Below are 27,237 nucleotides of genomic sequence, written 5' to 3'. Positions count from 1 at the left end.
TTATTTTTATCTGAGCTATTTCAGTTCCAGACACGTTTTATTTATTTTTAAAAAAATGTGTTGTCCACTTGGTTGAGCACACTTTAGCAGCAGTGTTTGAATACGGTCAGAAACGGGTGACATTATTTGGTGAAACAAAGTGTCATTTGTCCAGACCAAAGCTTATCCTTACATGTTTAGCCAAGCTGGAAACGCATCAAAGGAGAAAGTGATAGAGGGAGTTTGACAACATCAGCAGACTCCCCACTTTGGTTATCGAGGGAGGCGTTGCTCTCAGCAGGGGGGGGGGGATTCCCCAGAATAACATTTAACTAGCTTGTTTGAATTTCCCGAAATAAAACAGTACGTTCTGATCTCAAAATACTTATTTGCATATTTAGTATTGCAGCTGTATTTCTAACTGAACAAGGACAAAAAAAAAGGATAAGCGCATGATCTGCATGCGTCTGATAAGGAACTAAGAAATAATGGTGACATTTAGGTATAAGGGATTAGACTTTAGAATGAACATCTCATCAATATGAATGAGACAGCTTAAACTCGGCAGTGTTATTATTGCACTCTGGCTGGCTGCAGATAACATTGCACTTCTTTCAGCACTGGAAGGTTATCGCTGAATCCCAAAAAAAGATAAAACCCCATATATATTCCAAAGGAACATTTTACAGAGGGTCAAAAAAGCTCACACCACACACCAGACAACTCAGAGTACATGTTTCCTGGCATACTACATATTATCAGATAAAGTGGTTAAAAAAAACACCTGTGAAAATTAAAAACTTTTGCATTATTCTGTTCCACAAGAAATCAGGACCATGTTAGGCAGCGGTGCCTCACAATCTAAAAGCTGGAACAATGAGTGTAGGTACTATAACTTAAAATGCTGTGGTTGTACACAGATGTACTTTCTTTTAAAACATTACATGAAAAACAAAGCTGAGATAGCCCGTTCTTAAAACTGTCTCGGCCAATCAAGATTGCTTTGTTGATTTCTGTTGGCATTTAATTCCGAACACTCAAAAGCTACTTGCAGGCCGACTACACAAGCAAACTCTGATGCATTGCAGCTTTGAAGGATAACAAATTCTGTATCAGTGCAAAAAAAGATTTTATTTAGGTTTTTTTCACTTAATGTCCAGATAGTTAACCCACAGTATTTCTTCTCTCCATTGTTGTAAAATATGAAAAAGTTTATCTTCAGCATAGCCACAGACTCTCAAGTGCTTTTAAAAAAAACAAAACGGTTAGAGCAGGTTAAGGACCAACCTACAGCATTCGTTTACCTTAGCCGGTTCCGATACAGAGGAATATTTCTTAATTTGAGAATCAACCCCCAGAGACTTAGCTAACTGTACAGCATCTGAATCACCACTGATCAATGTCCCAAGGGCCACAAGTAGTCTAAAGATAGCTTCGAGGTCTTGCACAATTTCCATGACTGTGCTGATCACTGATAAGCACTGAGCTTTCCCCTCAATGTTATTAATTTTATGTAAACAGACAGCGTAGTTCAGAGCCAGGGTGGCTAATGCAATGTGAATGTTCTTATTGCTGCTTATTTTCAGCTCTATTGCCTGTGACATTATCAAGTCCCCCTGTGACATCATGAGCTTCTGGCCAACTGGGTGGATAAAACAGTTGCACAAAATTCTAAGGGCCAGCATCTGGTTGGCTTGCTTTCCTCCGGGGTTCAGGAATTGGATCAGGTGGCTGCTGAACTGTAGGCCATCCTTCTCGCTGCAGAAGCTTTCGTTCACGCTGGGATGCCGGATGGATAACCGAAGAATATCGAGCGCTGGAAAGACAATGTCTAGGAACACAGGGAAAACAAGCGACCTTGTTATACTTTGAAATGTTGCAGAGTTTTCAACAGGTCTGTTGAAAGCAAAGCTTCGTCTAGCCCAGGGGGGTCTAAGGGACTGGGGGTCTAAGGGACTGGGCAGGGGGTGAATAAAGACCTGGGGTGGAAACGCCTGGACTCTGAGGTCCACCTCCGAGGGCCTTCTGGCGGTTCCCTCTCTGCGACAAGTGAGGTTACAGAGAACCAGGCAGAGGGCCTTCTCGGTAGTGGTGCCCAAGTGGTTCCCTGTGGAACGCCCTCCTGTCAGATGCCAAGGAAATAAACAACTCTCCGACTTTTAGAAGACATCTGAAAGCAGCCCTATATAGGGAAGTTCTTAATGTTTAATGTTGGAAGCTGCCCAGAGTGGCTAGGGTAACCCAGTCAGATAGGTGGCATATTATTATTATTATTATTATTATTATTATTATTATTATTATTATTATTATTAATGTATATTAAAAATAATATTTATGAACTCTGAAATAAAGGGCATTAAGAATGTAGGGAGTGCACCTCCCTTGCTCAATGAGGAACTTCTGTGCAGGACAACAGCATCTAACATGGAGGTTCAGTTCTGAGAGTTTTGCCTATACAGTACAGTGGTACCTTGGTTTACAAACTTAATCCGTTCTGGAAGTCCATTCATAAACTGAAGTGTAAGGCGTGCTTTCCCATGGCATCGGGGGACTCAATTTACAAATGGAACACACTCAACAGGAAATGGAACATGTCCTGCTTCCAAGGCAAAGTTCACAAACCAAAACACCTACTTCTTAATCCAAGTTGTTCACAAACTAAGCTGTTCTTAGACCAAGGTAAAATAAAAAAATTCCTTTAGTAGCACCTTAAAGACCAACTAAGTTTATATTTTGGTATGAGCTTTCGTGTGCATGCACACTTCTTCAGATACACTAGAAACAGAAGTGTCAGACCCTATATATATACAGAGGGTGGTGGGGGTGGGTGGGAATGGGAGATGGGCTGATGGGAGTGGTAAACCTGTAGATGGGTGTTAATGGCTGCTGATGGCTGCAATTAGTCCTGGGCTGAGGTGCTAAAGAAAGCTTGATCATGCATAATGAGATAAGAATCCGATATCTCTATTCATCCCAGGTGCTTCCATGGTTTTAAGCTTGGTAATGATTTCCAATTCAGCAACTTCCCTTTCCAGTCTGTTCCTGAAATTTCTCTGTAATAAAACAGCTGGGATGAATAGAGATATCGGATTCTTATCTCATTATGCATGATCAAGCTTTCTTTAGCACCTCAGCCCAGGACTAATTGCAGCCATCAGCAGCCATTAACACCCATCTACAGGTTTACCACTCCCATCAGCCCATCTCCCATTCCCACCCACCCCCACCACCCTCTGTATATATATAGGGTCTGACACTTCTGTTTCTAGTGTATCTGAAGAAGTGTGCATGCACACGAAAGCTCATACCAAAATATAAACTTAGTTGGTCTTTAAGGTGCTACTAAAGGAATTTTTTTATTTTGCTTCGACTCAGACCAACACGGCTACCTACCTGTAACTTAGACCAAGGTATCACTGTACATGAAAATCAGCTATACACAAAACCTTGAAACAGAGAGATTAAAAGCTCTTGCTGCTCAGGAAATGCCAAGTGGACCAGGCACAAAAAGTTTTAAAGCTCTCTGCCTTGCCTGCATTTAACTTGCGCAATTTCAACCAGCTTTTGTCTTCAACCATGCAAGGTTGAAATCGCAGAAGTTAAATATGTGTAAGAGGCCATTTTAGTGTATTTTTAAAAAGACGATTCCACAATACAATGGGGTTCTCAGACTGTGCTGCTGTACAAACAGAGAAGCAGGCTAAACAACGAAGTACATGGTGACTCAAGACTCACAAAACCTACAGCCCAAAATTCACATGCTTGTTAAAAGCCCATTTGGCCCATCCATCTCATTAGAGAAATTTTTTAAAAAGTTTGTCATTATTTTCACTTGTTTTACTTCCTTTAAAAAAAATTATCAATTGCCATTGCCGAGAATCAAAATTAATAAATCATTACATATTATTTCTAAAACTTTTTCATTTATATTCCTAAGAATTTGGGTTTGGGCTGATGACAATTTTATGAACTCAGCAGTTTGGGAACTGATCTAGCCTAAATTACATCTCTCTATTTCAGGAAAGTAATGGAATCCTTAGCATATTTATGTAACTCAGACAACTGAATTACAAGTGTCATTGCTATTAAAATAAGCTGGTTTGCAGGTGCAGTAAATAGGATAGTCTTAAAGATTAAACTTTAGAACTTTAATCAACATTACCCCATGGGCAATGGAACAGCACTCCTATCAGCCACTATTATATGACAATCACCAATTCAAAGAAAAAAAATTGTTTGTGGTATAAAAACTGGTGTTATCTAAAGAGATGTGAAATAAGGTGAACTTTTTGAACTGCTACCCAGCCATCTAATTTGCTGGACCTACTAGAAGATGTCCCCAACAAGGATTTCATACCATTTGGCCAGTTAATTGCCTTCCACAAAGTTTGCAGCTGTTGTGCTGTGGGTGCTTCAGAGGAGGTGTTGCATGTTATAGAGAGCATCTTCTCCAGAAGACCTAAATCATCTTCGGTTAACTGCTGTTCAGCCGGGGCACTTCTGTTAAGTTCTTTCAGTTTGCCTGTGAGACAAATGGGAGATACTTTGAAATGCTCTATTTGAACCTCTTCACGCTATGTTTTACGAAAATGAATTCAAAAATGAATTATCGATTCAGTGCCTGTCAACCTAGATTCCTAGTGGGTAAATCCCCAGTGATAAAACAGTTTTGCTTCATCTCAAATGTGCTCCAAAACCTGATTTGCGTGATGCATAAACAGTGTGCTCTCCAGGACTTGTACAGGAGTTATTTCCATGGCATTGCTTCACAATTGTTTTATGTTCCTTTCACCACACAAATGTTAGACGTTTAAGTGAGAATTTGGAAAGCGTCGTAGAATGAAAGGGAATGTTTGAAACAGCTTGATTTCAGCATATGATCTGAAGTCCAAAACAATTTAAGATTTAAACCCTGAAAGCATGGGACAGAGGCTGCAGTCCCAAGGTGTACTTACCAGGAAGAAAGCACCACTAAATTTAGTGTAAAGTACTCCCAAGTAAACCTATTGAAGTTTGGTGTGGAAGATGAGAACCAGATGTTTACAACAAATTCAAGAGCATTTATAATTGCTTTGAGCTTCTGAAAACAAAACTATAGCCCAAATGAGAGAGAGCACATGAGCAGCATGTCAAAGTTCTCATTTTCAGACCCTCCACAATGAAGATATTTGCACAAGACGCCCAGGAGAGCTGCTGCTCGGCAGAGCAGACATTGCTGGCATAGACAGTCAGCCTGAGTTGGTATAAGGCTACTTCGTGTGTACCTCCTTCTTGAGACTTTTAAGTCTCTGCCCTATGGATGCTTCCTATGGGCGCTCCCGACCTGCTCTTAATTTTGAAAGTCTTATGAACTCTGAAAATCGTGAAAGGTGATAGGCTCACTAAGTGACTGGTGCCAAAGACAGTACTGCTTGCCTTAAAAAAATAATAAGTAAACATTAAATTAGGTTCCAGTTTGGGGGTTCCAGAACAGTGACCCAACTTACGTGGCAGAGGAACAAGTAAGTACTCCTTCCCTACATGCCTGAAAGAACATGCAATATTGGGGGGGGGGCAGTTGTACAAGTTGATAGGCACCAGCAGTGTTGTGGCGCCAGCTGACATCTGGGTGCCCCATGTGCCGGGTGGGGTGCGGAGGGTGAATAGAACTTACCACGCCAGCAGGGCTGCGCACAAGGGGGAGCCCAGCCAGACAAAACGGCCCTTGGTGGAGAAATCCCCGCCTCCCCCCCACTGCCCAGGCAGCCATTCAGTAAGGGGTCGTGGCAGCCAGGCTGGGCTCTGGGGCCCAGAGGCCCCCGGCGGCGAGCAGGCAGGCAGGACGGGTATCCCTGCATGGGGGCGCCTGGCTCTCATCCCCTTAAAATGGTGTGCCTGGGGCTGCCCCCCTCCCCCCGCTATGCCCTTGAATGGCACAAATTGAGGATGACATGTAAAATTGCACACTTCGCATTATCTGAAGCACACAGTGGAGAAGAGAGCCTGCAGAACCCATGGCAGATTGCTGCATGAGTTTGGTGTCAGCCGCAGGCTTGGGTTACACTAGCATCTCAGATGATTTCAGGAGTCTATTCCAATATCCTTCCAAAACACGAATCACGTAATACAAATCAATAAGCTTGAAACTAACCTTCCTTTTTAATGCCTTAAGAACAAAAAAAGGTTTGTACTGTACAGCTTTGCACAAAAGTCCATTTGCCACAAAAGCAGATCCACTGATTATGTTGCTGCTCATTGCTTGCACCCCTTGTCATCTATTCCAGCTGCATAGAAAGGGGAAAGTAGGCAGTGCTTTTAATGCTCCCAGCTATCCAGGGAGGACTGCGGTCAACTGAAAACCACAGGGGCAAAACGGCAAGTACATTTGATATATTTAGCAATTGCTCCAGTCTTTACGGCGTATCAAAATATTCACTTCTTCTCAACAGGGGGAGATAAGCAATTCTGGAAAGAGACTGACCTGCAATTTTTCTAATTCACAAGAAGCAAGTGGCTGCTTTATTATATTAAAAACACACATCTTTTGTGTAATCCAACCTTCCTGTGTTTTATTTCTCAGACATAAAACTAGGCTGAAAATACATTTCAGGGGAGTAAAATAAAGCGTTTTACAGGACTGACATATTTGAAGGATAATTGCTCACCCCAATCATCATTTAATAAGCCGTATAAATACACTCACCCATTATTTGTGTAGGGTTGGCCTGATCAAAAGCAACAGCTTCCTTCTTTGGAAAATAAATATTTTCAGCTTTAGGTATAGTTAATTTGTAGGCACCCGTCCCTAGAAGGGAGAAATAAATTGTTAGAAACTTAACAGTGTAGCTTTGCACCCTATAGCAGGGGGAAAACATTAGCTTAATTGCCACACATTATGTAGCTATTTGAAAGATTGCTAAACCGTAATTTAAATTACTCCATGTCTACATTTTTAAAATAAAAATAATGCTTTGTTGACTGTGTGGCCTTGACCAAGTAATTTAATCTAAGGCTACTCAAACACCTCTCTGCACTCCTGGGAGAAAGAGTGGGATAAAATCTAACGAATTAACTCCTACAGAAAAAATGGTTACATAAACAGCACTTCATATCCTGAGCGTTTCAGCTTTTTAATTAGCTAACACATTTCAGAGACTAAAGTGGCCTCCAAAGTTTAGTTCAAAGGGAGCCCAGTATCATTAATTTTATTAACTCCATTTGTGTTTATCCATGCGCTACTCTAAAAGCCAGCTAGCCACATTTCACATCCTTCTGAGAACAGGGATGGAGAATCTTTTGTTTTTTTTAAAAAAAGTTTTTATTAAAGATCTTTATTTATTAAAGATTTTCTTGTGTAACAGACAAATAAAGGCAAGGACACATAGTGTGTCTCCACTTCAATTCACACAAGTCTTTTTCACAGTTTGCATTCGGTCGGTATGAGATACGTGTCATATGTGGTTTGGGGAGGAAAGAGAGTTGAGTTTATCTAGGCGTTCTTGCCTTTTTCAATAGCTTCTCTTCTAAGATTGTTGCTGCTTCATGGCAAACAGGAAGGGAAGGAGCTTTTCAAGGCAAAAGGGCAGGCAGGTGAAAAACTCTGGGAGTCTTAGCGATACAACAACTGATAAGTTTCGAGGAGGGAAGCTTTTAGCATTGGTCACCTGTGAAATTTTTGAAAGCTCTCTTGGGCTCAGTAAACCAAGAAAATGTGCACATGAATAAAATGAACAGCTTAAAACAGATTTGATAGAGAAATTTCCCTGGAGTCTTAATTTACTTACTATGCTTTTATCTCACCCTTCCTCCGAGGAGCTTAGAGTGGTAGCCATGGTTTTCCTCCTCCTCCATTTGGCCTCTCCTGTTTTATCCCAAACAACTGATACTTCACTCACCGCTGCCCCAAATACAAACCTCTAGGCTGCTCACCCAATCTCTCCTTTCCTTGCCTTCCACCCCAACTTTCCCTTTATCTGCATTTCTGCAGGCTAAACTGCAACCAACTTATCCACAAGCATGAGTAAGTGGAGAGAAAGTGTGGTCAGCTATTATAACGCTGTGCTTGGTTTCTCTAGTTAGAAGCAACACAAAGGCAGCTTAGCTAGAGTGAAGTGCCAACAAGATGGGTATGGGGGGGGGGCAAGATGCAAATGACCAGCACGGAGCTTTGGCACAAGTTTTCAAAACTGTGAGACGGAACAATTTCCTTACCTGTAAATGGATCAGTTCCACTTGCAGGAGCTGCAGGGGCAGATGCTGAACCTGGGACGTAGCGGCCTGTACCTAGAGAAAAACAGGAACAAAATTGCATTCACATTGCTTAAACGTTCACAGGATGAAGTGTTTGGGTTTAAATAATAATAATAATAAAAACAGCAACAGCAAGCCCGCACTGCATTTTTCTCCATTTTTGTAGGTCCCATACTTAGATCCCAACATTTTGCTCAGCACCAATGGGTTCTACGTGGTTTTTACTTCTATTATTTCAAATGTGTGTGTATATTGTTTTCCTAGAGAAAGTGCATGGGATTGTAGCCTTAAGTTTCCTGTGTGAGAGAGCCCAGGATTGAGTTTTGCAGGAATCATGATCATCCTACTCAGGCTTCCTCAAACTCGGCCCTCCAGATGTTTTTGGCCTACAACTCCCATGATCCCTAGCTAGCAGGACCAGTAGTCAGGGATGATGGGAACTGTAGTCTCAAAACATCTGGAGGGCAGAGTTTGAGGAAGCCTGATTAACACTTTGGCAATCATTACGTGTCTCAACTTCTATTCTGAACCTCAAACTCAGTCTTCAAGACTGTTAAGCAGCTGGCTCCTAGAGGATGCTATGACTCATCCACCAGAGTTGCCTTAGCGCCCAGATGTATGGTCGCCATCGAAACCAAAGCCCTTGATTTACCTGCCAAGCGCCTTGCTAAGCGCGATCATCCCCCCCCCCCCGAGATGCAAAGTTTTGCGAAACTGCTCTACAACACCCATACTCATCTGAATCAATCAGTACCAAATGATCATTCATTCAGGACACACCTGTAAAAAAAGGTTTTGCAAAAAAAAAGCCAGGCTACAACAAGTTTCTGGTCCAAAGTTGCATTTAAATGTCGCGCCTTTGCTTCTAGAAATGCGGTGCTTTTTCTGTGTAACAAGGGTGAACGTTCTAGGGCTCCCCTGGGCAAAGACTAGATTACGCTTCCAACTCTATGGCACAATTCTATGGCATATTTTTCTTAAAAAAAATAAAACGATTCTGAGCCAACATCACAGCTTTGCTCCCCGTCTCATCCATCTGGAATTCCAACCAGCTCCATTTCCCCCACACCAACTGTAAACCCAAACTTGACATCTATGCCCCCAGAAGAAGAAAAAAACTCTGCCATCTTTGGCACAGTACCTGTAAACGGATCTGCACCTGGGAGCCCTTCCCTGGACTCCGAGGAAGAACCTGGAAGATAGCGGCCACCGCCTATGAAAAGATAAACCGAAGAAAGAGAATGCAGTTGTGATCCAATGCACTCTATTATTAAAATATTTGGGGGGGGGAGACACCCCATTAACTTCGCTCCTTAATGAAGTGCCCATACTTTTAAGAACACGCCATCCGCTGCAAACAGAAAGGCAAATTATTATTATCATTTATTACATTTACCGTATATACCGCCCGCAGGTCTCAGGGCAATTTGCAAGATAAAATGACAATATAAAAACACAAAATGCATCCTCAGTATTCCGCAGCATGGCCAGGGGCAAAAGAACTCTGGCACGCTATTCAGCCACATATTTAACAAGCAGCGAGGTAGCAAATTTAGCTCTTTGTTACCTGTGAAAGGATCTGAAAAATCTGAATTCGCGGGTCCCAGCGTTTGCCCTTTGGTGTTATCTATTATGAATTTGGCCACCTGGTCCAGGAACATTGGATTTAGGTCATTCTTCTGCAAGAAGTTGTACGCCGTCAGCCAGGGATCATCACTGATGTTGTAGGGCAGCTTGTGAGATGGCCCGCCTTCATTCACATCAATAGTAAAAACATAGTCGTATTCCTTTTTTAAGGAAAAGAAAACAGTGAGAGTGATTTATTCTTATATATACCATTCCAGTGCACACAGACAACAATAGGTTGGGCTGCCAGGGTTTAATTACTAAACATTAGGGATGAAAAATTACTTACCCTTCCTTCAAATAAAACCTTTCCAGATGTCTGCTGTGTGGCTCCCGATGAACCGACCACATCCCCAATCTTCATCCACCTCCCTTCACCAGTGCTCCACTGATAAGCTTCAACTTTTCCATTACTTTTAATAAGTCTCGTTTGTCCATCTCTTGTACCTTAAAACACAGAGAGGAGAAAATAAGCTGCGTGCCTGGAGAAAATGGTTTTAGGTCAGGGATCAGCAAAGTTTCTGTGGCTTGGGCTGGTTCACGATTCCGTTGACGCCGCGGTGGGCCGGAGTGTGTGTGCGCAAACACTATTTCTGGCGCTCCTTCCGGCGTGGAGGAGGCATGTGCAGCTTCCGATTGGTTGCAGGAGCTTCCTGCAGCTAATGGGAAGCCGGCCAGCATCATGGAAAGTGGTCCCTGCTCTGCCCTGCGCCGGTTTAGCGCGGCGCATGGGAACCAACCGAGCGGGCAGCGGGGGTCCATGGGCCAGTTAAACACCCCCCCCCATGGGCCGCTTGTGGCCCATGGCAAGGGCGTACCCACCATGGGGCAAGTTAGGGCAGCTGCCCTACTCTAGAAGCCAGATGGCAGCTGCCCCTCTCTAGAAGCAAAAGGACGCAGCGAGGGAGTGGAGGGGAGAGAGCGCAACACCCTCCTGCTGGAGCTCGCCCGGGCTGCCTCCCCACAGCCTTCGCTCATTCAGCTCATTCTGCTGCTGCTCTTACTGGAGCAAACAAGGAGGGGGGAATGGAGAACCAGAATTGGAAGAGCTGGGGTGTGGATTAAAACACTGTACGTAAAACACCACACTCACTCTGATGTTCCTCCCAGGGATCGCGGTGGGAGGGAGGGGGGGAAGAGAGAGAGAGAGAGAGAGAGAGAGAGAACTTGAAGCTGGCTGCTGAAGGATTGAAGTCCCTCTCTCTCTCTCTCTCTCTCTCTCTCTCTCTCTCTCGCGCGCGCGCGCGCGCGCAAAGAGAGGAAGCTGGACAGGGCGAGCCTTCCAAAGCTCCTGTGCCAGTATTTAAGATACAATTTGTTTCCTTGTTTCAGGGCACCACAGCTTTTACTCTTGTCCTTGGGGAGGGGGGATCTTTATCAGTTTAATGAAACCTCCAGCGATAATGAGGTGTGAAAGGAGTTCCGTTTTAACTGGGTGGTTTTGCATAAGGAGGCTTGGAAGGCATGGGAATGCAATGGTGTTATATCTTTCCCAATTGTCCTCCCTCCTTTGTGTCTTTTATCATCCAAGCTGTTTGGGCAGCCACTGTGTGATGTGATCTTAAAAGATGTGTGTTAGAAAGGGTGGGCATGGATGTCTAAGTTTTCTCTTTCAGCCTTAAAGGGCCAGCACCCCTTTATTGCTATAAAGCAGGCATGTCCAACAGGTAGATCATGATCTACTAATAGATCACTGGACGTCTGTGGTAGATCACTGGCTCCCCCCAAAGAAGCTCAGCAACTTTGGCTCCCCTAAAAAAAGCTCTACATCTTTGCCCTGAAGCCCCCAAAACAGGGCTTTCCTTCCTAAATAAAGCTAAACTTTGACCTGAACCCCCTAAAACATGGATGGCTTTCCTTCCTAAAAAAAAGCTCAACAACCTCAACCTGAACCCCCAAAAGGGGGTAGATCAATCACTGCCAGTTTTTAACTCTTGGAAGTTGGCCACCCCTGCTATAAAGAGTCTGCATGTAGCTTCATTGGAAGCGATGGTATGTTGGCATTGACAACAGATATTTTTTATGTTGTTATGTATTACGGTTTTTAGTTTCTTTGCTGTCTCACCAATAGAAAAACCTGGGTGGTCACTGTTAGGGAATTTTATAGGGGGGGGGCACCCAAACGAGGCTTCATTTGGGAATCAAGATTGGCACAAATGCCCTCAAGGGGACCCCATTTGATCCTACAACACCACTCTAGTATCGCACCAACACGAACCCCCTCAAGATCAAGCCCTGTGTAATAAAGGCTCCCTTTCCTACCCTTTCTCTGTTGCCTGAGACTCTATGTAACCATATTTCTTTATGAATGAATACCGTGTATCTGTATTTCTAAATGAAACCCCCTTTTGCGACTCTGGCCAAGGGCTCTCAGGGATGCAGGGAACAGCCATAATCCTTTAAGCAAGAGTTCAGGTAGCCAGGGTGGTGCTCCTCTGCATATCCATAATGCATTCAGGTACCATCTCCTGCCATTCCCAACCCTCCGAAGCCAGAGGCAATACTCACACCTGGACCCATTGTCCCCCCCCCCCGCCAGGTACTCAAGGATCCCCTCCCAGATACTTACTGGTACTTGCTTAACAATGTCCTGGGACATCGTGCATTGTTACCGTATGTTAATCCTGTTTACCTCCTGTTTACCTGTATGCTAATGCCCCTTGCCCCTTCCCCTTTTCTGACGTTTTACCCTGTCACAAGTGATGTATGTATGATGCTTTCGATGTACATTATGGGATGGTGGTGGGAACTTTTAAAAGTTCTTGCAGCCCTGTTCATGGTGTTCAGTCTGGCATTGAACCTGCTGCGCAGTAATAAACCTTGCTGTTTGCTCCGGATCGTGGCTGGACTCCTTCCTTTTATACTCTGCAACGACCACAGGCCCTTGCCTGATGAGCTGGGTGGCTGAGCATTCTCGCACCCAGAATTTTGCCCTAACAGTCACTTTTTATCTTTGGGCAATGCTCAGAACAAAACAGGAAGAAAGCAGGTGGTGGACTTTTGGGGGAATTGGAGTCCTTTTACTTCTTCTCTCCTTTAGGAGGAATATAACTTTCCATCTCCCTCTCATAACGAACTTTGCCACTGTTTGCCATGTCTTCAAACTTGCCTATTTGTTTTGCTGACATTGTCCACCATTGAGACGATTGGGTTGCATTTCGCAGGGCAGAAGAGTCCGGACCTTGGTGTATTCAGCTTGCTAGGCTTACAGGAATCCGGACGTATGAAAGGGGTCGGTCTTGCTGTGGGCAGGATTCCTGCATTACCGGGGGGGGGGTTGGACTAGATGACCCTGGGGTCCCTTTCAGGCCATCTCTACAGGATTTCTGTGAGGGGTTCAAGTGAAAGGAGCGGCTGTAGATAGTTTCTGTGCTTCAGGCTGCTATCCTATACAGACTTACCTAGGCATAGATTGATTTCTTAAGATGGTTGTGTGAAAATTATTATGGACAAAGTATAATTATGTAGCGCCTGTATTGTAGGCTCAGCTTATAAATATGTGTAAATAAGCAATACATCATAAAGACACCACTATCTCCACTGTGGAAATATGAACCCTGGGTAAGTGCCTGGGCCCCTGGAATCTCACTGTTGTGGATATTGGGGTGGCATGGAACAATATTAAAACTTGCAGTTTGCCCCCCCTCCTCCATTCCCTCAATACTTTTCATATAATCATAGAATCACAGTACTCCAGGTGAGGTCTGACCAGGGCAGAATACAGTGGTACTATTACTTCCCTTGATCTAGATGCTATACTCCTATTGATGCAGCCCAGAATGGGATAAGGCAAAAAGATGGGATAAGGCAAAAGCAGGCAAACTTTAATTTATTTCTGTACAGCAGGCTTTGCTAAGCTGATTCCCCTCCGTGTGCTTTGGACTACAACTCCCATCTGCCTCTGGCAGCGCAGTTGTGGTCCAAAGCACGTGGAAGGTGCCAGGCTGGCAAAGGATGCTGTTCATTTATAATATGAGTGCCCATGTGCGTAGTATGGGATATGCCTTGTCCTTGCTCTTGCGTAACCACAGCTGGTCCTCAGCAGGCTCATTGAGAATGTCCCTTTTTATAGCTGCTTGTCCTGACCTTTCTCTGATCCTCCTTATTATTTCCCTGGATTTCCCCCCTTTTGGTGTTATTAGACTGGAGTCAGTTTCACCTGGGCTCTGTAGCCCCACCCACGTCCCCACTTTGTGGCACCTCCCCTCCTGTGCCTTGGGCCCACCCCTTGCCCCCCCCTAGTTTTGATCCTGGGTACGCCCCTGGCCCATGGGCCTTAGGTTGTTGAGGGCTTTGTTCTGAGTAGACAGAAACACCTTAGAGGTGGGTAACATTGTACAATATTTAACTTTTTTTATTTAAGGAATTTTCGTTGTGCTTTTTGAAGAAATCCTCGTCAAAGTGGCTTACAATAGTTCCAGCAGCCAATCGGAAGCAGCAGAAGCCCCATCAGCCCTACGGCTTCCAAAAATAGTTTGCAAACCAGAAGTTTGCAGCGTTCGGGAGCCAAAATGTTCAGGTAACTAAGCCGTTCGACTTCCAATGTATGACTGCAATCCCTAAATGAAAGGGTGGCAATTCATTTAGGGGGCAGAGGACCACAACAACCCCCAGCCAACTCCCTGGGGGCTGAAGTGTAGAAGTGAAGATGCCAAGAACTACATTTCTGAAGATGCTATCCAAAAGGGGACCAATGGGTAAGACAGGGTTTGTTTGTTTGTTTGTTTTACAAAAAAAATAGAAAGATGACACACCTGGGAGGCCTTGGGAGACCACAAAAAACCTTAAAAATATTTGGGAGCAGAGTATAATAAGAATAGGAATAAGAATACAGTTTGAGGGAGCTGTCAGTTAAAAGAAAAACCTTAACTTAAAAAGATGGACAGTTTGTAGAGTCTTGGCATCACAAAAAAAACCTTTTTGGGAGGGCACTCCTGTCCTAAACCTTTCATTTACCAGGACAGAATAGATGAGGAGGGATGTATGTTTGCAGGATACCGTAAATTTAAAATTCTACCTGGTTCGTCCAAATGCTCTCTCCCAGGAAGCTCATCAACACTGATGTCCCCTAAATCACCAGTTTTAGGATCAATTTTTGCTTGAGAAAGTTCGTTTTCAAAAGCCTGAATCTCCTCCAGATTTGCTGTGCGCTCCAAAGATTCAGTGAACACTCTAATAATGCCATCACTGAAAGAGGAAAAATAATAATTCATTATCCAGGAAATCGTTCCCCTGCCCCCGCACATCCTATTTCCTTTCTTACTGCTGTCCCCACCCCCAGCCCTCTCTAAGAAAGAAATTCAGATTGCTGACCAGGTTTTATATCATAAAATTTATGCCTCACCTTCAAACCGATCTTCCCCAGGAAGCTAGGTAATTAATTTTAGAATAATCTGGTGAAATGCAGCAAGTTGCGGACCTACTTCAAACTTGTGAAGTCTGCATTTTTTTTAAACCTAGTGTTCATTTCAGTCACTGATCAGGTACAAAACAAGAATGCACAGCCAAACTCTACTCAAGGTTAAGGCATAAATGATTTTAAATAAAAGCACACATTCTACTCATGTTAAAACACGCTGCACGGTCCACGGGGAAGATTTAGAAGGCGATTGGGCCGGATCTGACCCCGGAGTCTTAGTTTGCCTACCCATGTCTTGGTGATCATTCTGCTTTCCAATATGCAAGGTTCAGTTTTGAGCTGAGATGTTCAATAGCTATCCACTCTCCTTGACCACACAATTTGTCATGCGCTACCTATCCCAAAAATGGAAACGAGGGCGGGGTCCTGAGTCAGAGCTGCTTGTTGCAACACCTGGAAGTGGTAGGAATAACTGGGCTGGGGCTGAGGAAGGAAAGCAACCTATGTTTTTCTACTTTGTGGGTAGTTTTCGAGTATGTGCTTTCTTTGGGTTGGTGCACAATATTCCTGTTTGTTTTGTTTGCATGTGTTACTAAAAAATAATAATCAATAAGGATTTAACAACAACTGCTCTGTACCGTCTACCGGAAATTGGCCAGGGATCCACTGGTGAACTATGGTCAAACATCTGCCAATTCCCAAAATGTATGATGGAACTACACATGTGTCTTTAAAACTCTGCTTTGTTCAACAATCTCCTTTGAATGCAATGCTATATCATAGTTTAGCATTACAAGAATATATATCGGGATCACACATTCCCCTCCTTATGCCTCTACTGCACTCCTCTAGGAGGAGTTCAGAAGCTTTTGCTTCCATTTTTCATGCTAACTTGTTATGATAAACAAACCCTTACAAACTGGGTTCAATGTTAACTTTGCTGAAAGAAGTCAGCTTTGAACCCTTAGCATAGGAAACTGTGTGGTTTCAAATAATCATAGAGTTTAGCCACAGTTTAGAATTCAGACACACTGAACTGTGGCTAATCTAAAAATGGAAGTAGAATCTTCCATTTCCTCTCTGGCTCCACTCCAGAGAAGAGCAACGAAGTGTGTGAGCATGAGGCCAAATCATTTCTTCTCATGGCACAAACATATCTAATTGGCTTGCCTTGTGCCTATTTATCTTGATGAACAGATGATAGGAAGCCGAAATCTGAATACCTTGCTCCAACGACAAGGTCTCCGTTGTCCAACACACAACAACACCAGATGGACTGAGCTGGAAGTCTGATTGTCTGTGTGCATTCCCCCTTTCTCCAGATCCTGAGCGATCGGTCTTCGCTAGTAGTAACAAAATCTAAAATAATGCAACGTGCCATTCATTAAATTGAGAAAGATGCAAATGTAAAGTTAGCTTTCTCTACATCCGTGACTCAAATTATGATCGTACACATTTAATACACCTTATACAAACATGGCAATATATGTTATAAACTAGTTCTATTGTGGCTTTTGGCTTTTATAATCATAAGTTGGAAGGGACCCCAAGGGTCATGTAGTCCAACCCCCTGCAATGCAGGAATCTCAACATGCTGTGACCCATCCAATTTGAAACCTTACCAAACCCTGCTTAGCTTTGCTACCGTGCTAGCCGTTTTATTGCTGTGCCACTAGTTTTTGCTCTTCCGTTGCAAGCCAATGGCTTGCATTTCAAAACTTGCCTGTGCAACTGAAAGCATTTCAGTTCACAGCCAGATGTGATTGCTTGTGCAAACCCCTTCCCCTAGCAGCAGCACTTGTGCCTCAAAAAGACCTCTCTCATCTTAAGAGCACCTTGGCATCAAATCCATCAGTTTGAAATAGGGGTAGGAAAAAACAAGTAGTCAAAGCTACTTGCCAATCAAACCACTCCATGCTTAGCTAAAACAGAGGGTTATCCTTGTAGTTTATCAGGTTGCAAAAAAGCTGAAGAAATCTGTTATTTGTGTTTGTGTATAGCACTGACATCCTTTGACATCCTCTTCAGCCGTCCATTGCAGGAATTTTCAAACTACGTTTAGGGAAATCTGGGGTTCCTTGGAGCGTCTCCACCTCCATCGCTCTGCCCAGACACTGAGGTCCAGCACCGAGAGCCTTCTGGTGGTTCCCTCGCTGCGAGAAGCCAAGTTACAGGGAACCAGGCAGAGGGCCTTCTCGGTAGTGGCACCCGCCCTGTGGAACGCCCTCCCACCAGATGTCAAAAAGAAAAATAACTACCAGACTTTTAGAGGACATCTGAAGGCAGCCCTGTTTAGGGAAGCTTTTAATCTTTAAGAAATTAGTGTATTCTAATATTTCTGTTGGAAGCCGCCCAGAGTGGCTGGGGAAATCCAGCCAGATGGGTGGGGTATAAATATGTTGTTGTTGTTGTTGTTGTTGTTGTTGTTGTTGTTGTTGTTGTTGTTGTTGTTGTTGTTGTTATCATCCTAGGATTCCTTAGCTGCCAGGTTTTACAAGAACTAAGCAAGCCTGGTCAGCTCTGCACATATACTGAGTAAACCCTAGATTGCAGGCCAAAACATTAGATTGCAAGCCAAAACAGGGGTACTGCAGCAGATAAATTAATGTGGATTCTCCTATGGATAGAGTTTGAAAACCATTACTCTAGTGCCAAAGAATTATAACTTACTAGGTTCTAAATCTACTTTTAATTAGAAGGCACAATCCTTTTTATAGCATGTCTTTTTTTATAAAAAAAAAAGTATGTCTTGAGGTCAGTTTCTTACCTTTACTTTGTGGGAAGACCGATATGCAGTATATATAATTGGTGTGGCCATAGTAAACCTCAAGACACTCTCCCGATACCTGCCACTTTCGAATGCTGGCGTCGTTTGCACAAGAAAGAAACTCCGTCTCGCTTAAAATGGCTAAGCCCCTTACACAGTCTTCATGTCCTTTATGAAAGGAAATATAGATAAAACGTAAGTCTCACTGAGAACCTTTCCACATCTTATTGAAAGGTGATATTCTCTAGCTATGAAATGCTTTATAAAACCATGTTCTCATGTGGTGTACTAAAAAGTAGATCTCACTTTAAAATTACTAGTAGAAAGCCATGTGGTCAGCAACAGGGTCTTGCTTCCCCCTAGTCAGTGAGATCGTCTCAAATATAGACCCTTTGTGTACGTATCATTTGTGTAATTGTAGCCTCAGACTCATGACCACTACTTCCGAGTTCCCTCTCGAAGACAGGAAGCTATGGCTGGCACATAACAAGATGGCTCAGCTTCTGTCCAAGCACAGGCTGCTGGGAAACATTAGACTGGTGGTTCAACATGAGCATTATGCAAAAAACTAAAAGACACTGTACCCGGTTCAAAGCGTAAGAACATGAAAAGAAATCTTTAGTGACACTGCTTACAGCACAGGACTGTCCTTTCATCAAAGGCATTTTAATAAATTGCTTTCCTAAATTTGTTACACGTTAGGGCGGTCAAAGATTTTTCAGAGGTTAATCATCCACTTTTTCACTGATCTGTTTACATGTCAGTGGGACTACACACAGAGAGAGCTTGAACACAAGTATTGAGCTACTGAAGGGAACGTTAGGTACATTGTTAAAGGAGAGGCAAACTTTATATTCCCCTTCCTTTTCGGGGTGCACTTTCCTTGCAAAAACTCAGAAGCCACTGGCTCTGTCACTTCACTGTTTCAGGAAATCGTCACTGCTGTGCCTGACAAATGGCACCTCCAAAGAAAAATTACTATTAACAGCTTTCTGCTTGTGAGCAAAAAGCACCCTCCTCCCTCCCAAAATGGACTTGCTCAGTGTGTTAGCTTTGTACTTTGACCTGAGCTAAGTGTTCAGTTCCAAAAACGGCTCCAGCTAAGTGTTGACAGTTGGCTCTGCTAAGTTTCATTTCTTTACCCCAGTCTAAGTTTCTGTTCTTTGGCCACGCATTAAGTTTCATTTCCTTCTTCAACAAAAGTACCAGTGCTCTGAATAGCTCCTGGCTTGGCCCAAGTGATCTACATAACGAGAGGTAGCAGCCCCCATTTCCAGACCTTTTCATGGTGAAGAGGCAGTGAAAACTCATACATGGGACAAACCTCCATAGTTCATGAATGCTTTGGAACGCCTTGACAGGTATATCTAAAAGTTCTATCCGCAAACCCCAAATGCCATATTCAGATAGCTATTATGCCAATAGCAAAAATCGGCCATAAAATAAAACCCACAAGGTCTCCCAACACTGAGACCCTACTTTGTAACCACAGATTTACAGTAAACCAGAAGAGCCACATACAAAAAAAAAGGGGGGGGTATTCCATACACTTTTAAAGATTGCAAGTGACAAGGCCTGGGCAATTTCAGAAGCAAAAGAATTCCACAAGTGTGAGGCCACCACTAGGAAGGCTCACCATTTAATTGTCTTTGATTTACTAGCCTTTTTTACATAAAGTTGGTGAACTTGCCATTTTTTCTTCCTCTAAGCCAGGCATCCCCAAACTGCGGCCCTCCAGATGTTTTGGCCTACAACTCCCATGATCCCTAGCTAACAGGACCAGTGGTCAGGGATGATGGGAATTGTAGTCCAAAACATCTGGAGGGCCGAAGTTTGGGGATGCCTGCTCTAAGCTTTCAAGATAAAGAACCACACTAATTTCTACAAATGGGCTGGGGAAGAAGAACCCTCAAAACCCAAATCCTACTAGCACTAATACATCCAGGAACATCATCAAAATGCTGGAGAGGGTGCACCTCCACAGGAACATACCTCCACATGTGGTGGGAATGCCCCAAAATCCAATCATTCTGGACAATAACCATACGAGAAATTTGTAAGATAACAAAGCAAGTGCTAGAAATCACCCCATAACTGGTCTTATTAAACATCTTCCAAGACAACAACGCCCACGCAGAACACAAAGAACTCATAACCCACCTACTGTCAGCAACCAGAAACATCATAACTAGACACTGGAAAGACCTGTCAGAAGTAAGCATGGACCAATGGTATCAAGCAGTATGGGAAACAGCCCTACTACCGTGTTTCTCATATTATAAGACATGTCTTATATTTATTTTTTCCTCAAAAACACACACACTATGGCTTATTTTCAGGGGATGTCTTATATTTTTCCTCCTCCTCCTCCTGCCATGGCCGGTATTGCTGCTGTGCCTATCACTATGTCTTATTTTCGGGGTATGGCTTATATTCCTTGAATGCTTAAAAATCCTGCTATGGCTTATTTTATGGGTATGTCTTAAAATATGAGAAACAGGGTAGAAAAACTAACCAGTAAGCTGAAAATGACACGGGGACAGAAAGAAGAAGACACCTTCACCCCAATATGGTTCCCTTTCATCACTTACACAGCCCAACAAGACAATGACAAAAACCCACCGTCAGCATACAAATCAATATGGTTAAACTAATCAAAAGTACCCACCCACCCCCACTCACACAAGAAACCAAAGACCACCACAGCCATCCACAAATGAATAATCACACCCTACGCCAACCCCCGACCTCTCTCACCAACGAAGGAACACAAGTGAACAACAGAGAACCCGCATAAACAGCGCTGACACTGAACCCTACATATATCAAGGAAAACAGAAACATAGACACCCCACCCCACCCACCCACCCATCCCGCCCCCCTCTTCCCCCCCTCTTCTTCCTAATGTCTCAACAAGCAAGATTGATGTGTAACAATGGAATAATTATGAGACACTGTATTACCTTTGTAAACCAAGAAAACCCTCAATAAAAATTTTAAAAAAAACCCCAAATCCTAGAATAAAACTCATATCTCTCAGTTCTCTGGGTATGGAGGCATATTGCCAAGTTGCATATATACACAAAAGCTGTCTTAGCCAAGTTCCTACCAGTAAAAGTTCTCTCGCATCGACCTGCCTTCCACAGCTTAATAGTTTTGTCAGCCGAACCAGTCAACATTAATCCTTGTTCAGGTAATATCTTCACAGCCCATACTGCTGCAGTGTGGCCCTATAAAGGTGAACAACATGAATGCTGATGGAGACAATCTACATTTTCTGAAGTTCAAATAATCATGATCTGCTGATAATGAACTCTTGTCATCAGCAGAGTTTCTGTACCTGTAGTGTCATCATGCATTTGTCATTCAACCAGACTTTGGCTGTTGTATCCCACGAGCCACTAAGCAGGGTGCCAAACTTCCCAGATGAGAGGCTGCAAACTAGAACAGAAGATTAAATAAACATCGCCAAAATTCACATTTAATCTACTCCCCGATTTGCGTGAGCGTTGCGTTCCGGGACATTGTGCGCTTGTGTGAAACTGAATCGCCCTGTTCCTCCCTTTTAGTGACGTCTTTTATGACATTTCCGAGTTACTTCCAAGTTCAGCAGTTTGTGCATGTGTGTGACTGTGCACATACCAGTCACGCCTAAAACGGGTTGTGTGTAGCTGAGTGAGAAAAGGTGTTCTAAGATTTTGGTCTATTTTCAGACAATATGCCGTAGCAAATTTCACTAACCTAATTTTCATCCTTGGAAATACATGAGGTGATGAGAAGATACCACAAACAACTGGAAAAGAGAAGCAGCACTTTTGACTGAAAAATAGCTACACAAGTAAGGTTCTGTCTTCTCAGCTTTTAACAGATTGTGGAACATATTTTTCTGACCTGGTGACACTATCATCAGTCTCTCTTATTCCTTCATTAAACCAACTTCCAAGCCATATCTCCTACCTCCAGGCCCATTTCCCTAGAGAACCTCTAAGGTGCTAAGATTGGTTTGAGTCCTAAAGACACACCTCTTTGCCCTGGCTTTTGACACCTGAGAGGTATATTTCTAGGACTCGCCTTATTTCTACAATTTCAAGGCTTTTAAAACTGTTTTTAATATTGCGCAATATTTCCTTTTACAATTAATATTATATTTTAATTATTGTAACCTGCCCTGCGACCAAAAATTGTAATAGTAATAATAATAATAAATGTAACATTTCTAAAGGTCACAATGTTTCAGAAAATAATGCTAACATCTACTCATGATAAAACTTTAGAAAGCAAGTTATTTCTTAGAAAACATAAAACCAAGTGACTTTGAGTCGTTAAGATTCCAAAAGCGGTATGTTGAAAATAATATTTAAAAATCTGTGTACTCTTACCTGTGTTTTTATGACCCTTAAGGACATACAATGGTGCAGAGTTGTCCAAAGCGAAAATGCAAATGTTGTTGTCATTACCGCCGGTGGCAATTAATCCACGTGGATAAAGCTCGCTTGGAGGGATGACACACACACAAGAAACGAAATTTGAATGGCCACTCATGCAGTGCACTTCCGTAAATCCTCTGTTGGGACTGGGGACAAAAAAGAAACCAAAGTTTTTATGTTCCAGTATTAAAGGAATCCTACCCATTTAAAAAGCCAGGTAAAATCTGTCTGGTATCTAAATGCCAATGTACGCTCTAGGCATAGTGCAAATTTCACAGGGTGAGCTCCCGATTTGCACCACTATAGCCAATTAGATTTATCATTGATCGCATTGGATTCGTGCGCTCCCAACACCCCATGCATCTCTCCCCCTCTGGCACAGCCAGAAGGCAGAGGTTGGAAGCTTTTATTCCCATTTTGACTAACTGTGGTTTGTTATGTATGAACTCATACAGATAGTTAGCTTTTAACTGTATTAACTAAATTTTCTTGTTGTTTTGTTGTTGTTATATTATTATTACAGTGGTACCTCTGGTTGCAGACACGATTCGTTCCTAACGCAACATGAGGTATGACATTATTATTATTGTTGTTGTTGTTGTTGTTGTTGTTGTTGTTGTTGTTGTTATTATTATTATTCTTTTGAACCTGCCAACTTCAAATCACAGTTAATAATTCTGGCTTGTTGAGACAAACTCTAGTTAAGGTCAACCACATTCACACAGAACAATGAACAAGAGGAATCTTCCAATCTTCATGCCTGCTGTTCCAGAGAAAGGGGGAGGGAAATCATGCACAGGAAACTCACTCACATAACGCAAAACAGTGTTTTAGCATTACATCCATATAAGCCATTGTGATTAGGACTTGGCCATGCATTGTTGGTATGTCCAACAACTACATGCCATCAGGGAATAACTGCAGTTATTCCTGTTTCAAAACATTTGTTTTTATGCACAACCTCAGTGCCACTTCAATTCAAGGTCTCCTCTAAAACATGGCAAGCAATCTAGCTTGATAGCATGCACCCATGATTAAATTCTTCAGAATGTCTTTATTTAGTCTAAAAGACTAAACTAGTTTTGACTATAAGCATCACTTCTCTGGAAGATTAGTTGTCTTTGTTTTATTTTACTGAAGGCCACAGGGATCTTTAAAATAAAATGGTGTTGCAATTCTGTGCATTCTCAGGGTTGTATCCAGTGGTGACTTTGACCTAGAAGAGCCACTTCTGCTTGCACCTGATTTTTGCCAATTCTTCGTATCCATTAGCTGCTCCTGAGAGCATGAGAATGGTATAGCATATGGCATAGACAAGGGTTGCATTTGGAAGGAGGAATTGGTAAAACCAATTGTGCTAGCCTAAGTAACTCCACTAATGCAAATCCACCATTTTAATAGTATATATAATATCTTCATAAATCCCTTTCAAGATTAAAACAATGAGTGGTACTTTATACATAGGCTCAAACTTCATCTATCTCGATTTGTAAACTGGTCTTGACATTTTAGGGAGTTCGCTCATGATTTTATGGCCTCGAAGAACATAGTTTGGCGTACATATGTCAGAAAGAACCGTTTCCTTACAGAAAAGTCTAAGAATGGCCTTAACAGTTATGGAGCTACATAGAGTAAGGTTTGCTCAACAACTTTAACCTGAATCCCTTAAAAACAGGGCTCTCCTCCTTCCCCAAAAAAGCACAACAACCTTGACCAGCTACCCCAAAAAAGGGGGTAGATCACTGCCAGTCTTTAACTCTGTGAATAGATTGCAGTCTCTTGGGAGCTGGCCACCCCTGGTTTATAATAATTTACCCTAATGACAGCCACACCAAGTCTTGACTTTCTTTGGTAAGCAAAGGTACTGGGTTTGTTCAGATGAACAGCCATTGGTATTGTATTGGTATTGGGAATTTCTTTCAGTAGCTGTTTTAAATTCAGTGAGGGCCGTCCTGTATTATAATATTTTTTAAAAAGTTTAGGGATTGTAGTCCTCAAAACACTGTTGCTTGCTGAAGTCTGCATTTGCTCCTCCTTATGCTCCCACTTGTAACTCCAAGGTACTTCTCAAGCTGTTCATGTGTTTCGTCCTGCTGCTACTGAGTGCACAATACTTTTCCTGTCACATCCAGACCCCAGCACTAGAATGTTCCATGACCAGAAGAACCTGATCTTGTCAGTCAAACTGTGGCCCCATAACTCTTGGCACAAGGACAGATAATAAATTATATGCATACATGTGCATTATGCGCACACCATGATAAACACATAGATATACACCTGCACATTAAGCCTACACTAAAGATGCAAATCAACAATGCGCTCAAAGTGACCTAAGCTCAAAGATGTTTTTCACAAACTTATTTTTTTAGCTCAGGGTTCACAACAACTGCAGTCAAACCTTGCCTCCCAAACACCTCCATTTCGGAACGTTTCGGCTCCCGGACACCTAAAGCCCAAAAGTAAATGCTCTGGTTTCCAAAGGTTTTTTGGAAGCCGAACGTCCGACATGGCTTTTGCTTGAGTGCAGGAAGCTCCTGCAACCAATCTGAAGCCGCGCCTCAGTTGTCAAACATTTCAGAAGCCGAGTGGGCTTCCGGAACGGATTACATTCGACAACAGATGTTTGACGACTGTACTCGTAAATATTTCCTTCCAAGTTACCAGGCAAAGTGCTTGCAATATGGAAGAGCCTATTTTTCTATTTCATTTATCTAGGCAACTAACCTATGACAACGTGGATATGTGCTTGAAGGGAGACTAGTCTGTGGCACGGCAGGTAACTTGCGATCACCTGACTATTGGCCACTTGCGACCAAGTGAAGATGCCTTAGCCGGCACCTGACATATCCACCATCTGGAGAGGTAACTAATACCACACCCTGTAGAATTCCATCCATTCTATTTTATCGGCACAATCAGAACGAATTTCAGGAACCAAAATGCTTTTTCTGTACAGCCTGAGCAGGGACGGTTAACAATGCTATAGCTCATTGTTGTCGCTTGTCTTCACTTACCCCACCCCACTGCCCTGCTCACAGTTGTGAAGAATATTCTTGCGTAATAAATGGTCTGTGTCACCATTAAGAAAGAGAGGTAGGAATAAGCCAGTATATATGTGGACTCTCCCTGGATCTTAACCTAGCGCAAGGTTGTCCTCTGAACTAGCCAGATGTTTAACTGAGAATCAATCACATTTGAAAAATAAGACTTTAGAGCAGTCTTGCCCCAAAATGGCAACTAGACATTCCGTTTTGGTGACTGCAACCTTGGTTTAAGGAGCCATTTAGCCCCTAGCTTATATATCTGAGTTTCTAGCACTGCATGTGCAGACCTACACAGCAACCTGGATAAGAGACCATCACGAACCCTGCGTGAAAAGAGACCATCACTTTAGAAAACCATTTAGACGTTTCAAGTTGCAAGCTCGCGGCTTTCCTAATCTAAGCAGTAACTTGTAAACATGCGGCACGATTCACAACTCAGATAACTAGGCAGTCCTAATCCCACTGAAATCAAATGGTCAACCCACCACACCAGTCAACAGTGTGATGCAGCAGCAAAAAAAGATAATTCTATTCTAGGCTGCATCAACAGAAGTCATAGTACCACTCTATTATGCCTTGCTCAAGCCACACCTGGAATACTGTGTCTATTTATGGGCAGCACGATTTAAGAAGGATGTGTGCAGAGGAGTGCAACCAAGATGATCAAGGGGCTGGAAACCTAGCCTTATGAGGAGCGCTTGAAGGAACTGGGTATGCTTAGCCTGGAAAAGAGGAGACTGAGAGGAGACAGGATAGCCATCTTCAAATATCTCAAGGGCTGTCACGTAGAGGAGGGAGCATGCTTGTTTTCTCCTGCTCTGAAGGGCAGGACTCAAACCTGTGGCCTCAAGTTACAAGGAAGGAGATTCCTGACTAAATATCAGGAAGAACTTTCTGACAGCAAAAGCTGTTTGACAGCGGAACCATTTCTCATGGGAAGTTGTGGACTCTTCTTCCTTGGGAAGTTTTTAAGCAGAGACTGGATGGCCACCTGTCATGGATGCTGTAGCTGAGATTCCTGCTTTGTGGGGAGGTTGGACTAGATGACCCTGGTGGTCCCTTCCAACTCTACAATTCCTTGGAGGTTTTTAAGCAGAGGTTGGATGGCCACCTGTCATGGATACTTAGCCTCTGAAGGCAGCCCTGTTTAGGAAAGTTTTTAATAACTGATGCTTTAATGTATTTTTAATCTTTTGTTGGAAGACGCCCAGACTGGCTGGGGAAGCCCAGCTAGATGAGCGGGGTATAAATAAATAATAATAATAATAATATATTATTATTATTATAGGTTCCTGCCTAGCAGAGGGTTGGACTTAGATTACCCTCAGGTGCCCTTTCCAACTCTACGATTCCTTGGAGGATTTAAAGCAGAGGTTGCATGGCCACCTGTCGTGGATACTTTAGCCCAGATTCCTACCTTGCGGAGGGGTTGGGCTAGATGACCCTCGGGGTCCCCTTACAACTCTACGATTCTAACCCACCCCCACCCCGCCATGCTCCAAACGGAGCCAGCAACCGAGGCATCTTCATTTCAGAGGATATCGAAACGGCGAAGGGAGGGCAAAGGCAGGGCAAAAGGCCCCTCAGGGCTCCTTCCTTCCCTTCAAGACTGACCTGTCGGGCGCCCAGAGCCGCGCCGTCCGGTCCCGGGACACGGAGACGAATGAGCCGGCGGGGAAGGGACAGCAGCTGAGGCCCCGCACGTCCAGCTCGTGGCCCACCAAGGAGCAGCGAAGCCGGTAGGTGCCCCCCGCGGCGGCCATCGCGAACAGCCCTCGAGCCCCCTGACACAGCAGCAGCAGC

General features: G+C 43.2%; 1 protein-coding gene across 1 annotated transcript; it reads right to left on the bottom strand.

Moving 5' to 3' along the window:
* Positions 1-1,089: 1,089 nt before the first annotated feature.
* Positions 1,090-27,237, bottom strand: PLAA (phospholipase A2 activating protein). The gene is made up of 14 exons (XM_035097471.3): positions 27,049-27,237; positions 22,340-22,533; positions 21,301-21,401; positions 21,070-21,190; positions 17,961-18,128; positions 16,417-16,552; positions 14,852-15,021; positions 10,124-10,281; positions 9,776-9,995; positions 9,350-9,421; positions 8,170-8,241; positions 6,662-6,763; positions 4,337-4,501; positions 1,090-1,810 (listed from the first exon to the last, which is right to left on the bottom strand). Exons 1-14 carry the CDS (start codon positions 27,195-27,197, stop codon positions 1,245-1,247), a joined length of 2,394 nt encoding a protein of 797 aa, XP_034953362.2. The 5' UTR covers positions 27,198-27,237; the 3' UTR covers positions 1,090-1,244.

This window comes from Zootoca vivipara, chromosome 15, assembly GCF_965207765.1.
Source record: "Zootoca vivipara chromosome 15, rZooViv2.hap1.1, whole genome shotgun sequence".
NCBI lineage: Eukaryota > Metazoa > Chordata > Lepidosauria > Squamata > Lacertidae > Zootoca > Zootoca vivipara.
Note: the sequence above shows the minus strand (reverse complement) of the source record. Positions and strands in the feature narration are given on the sequence as shown.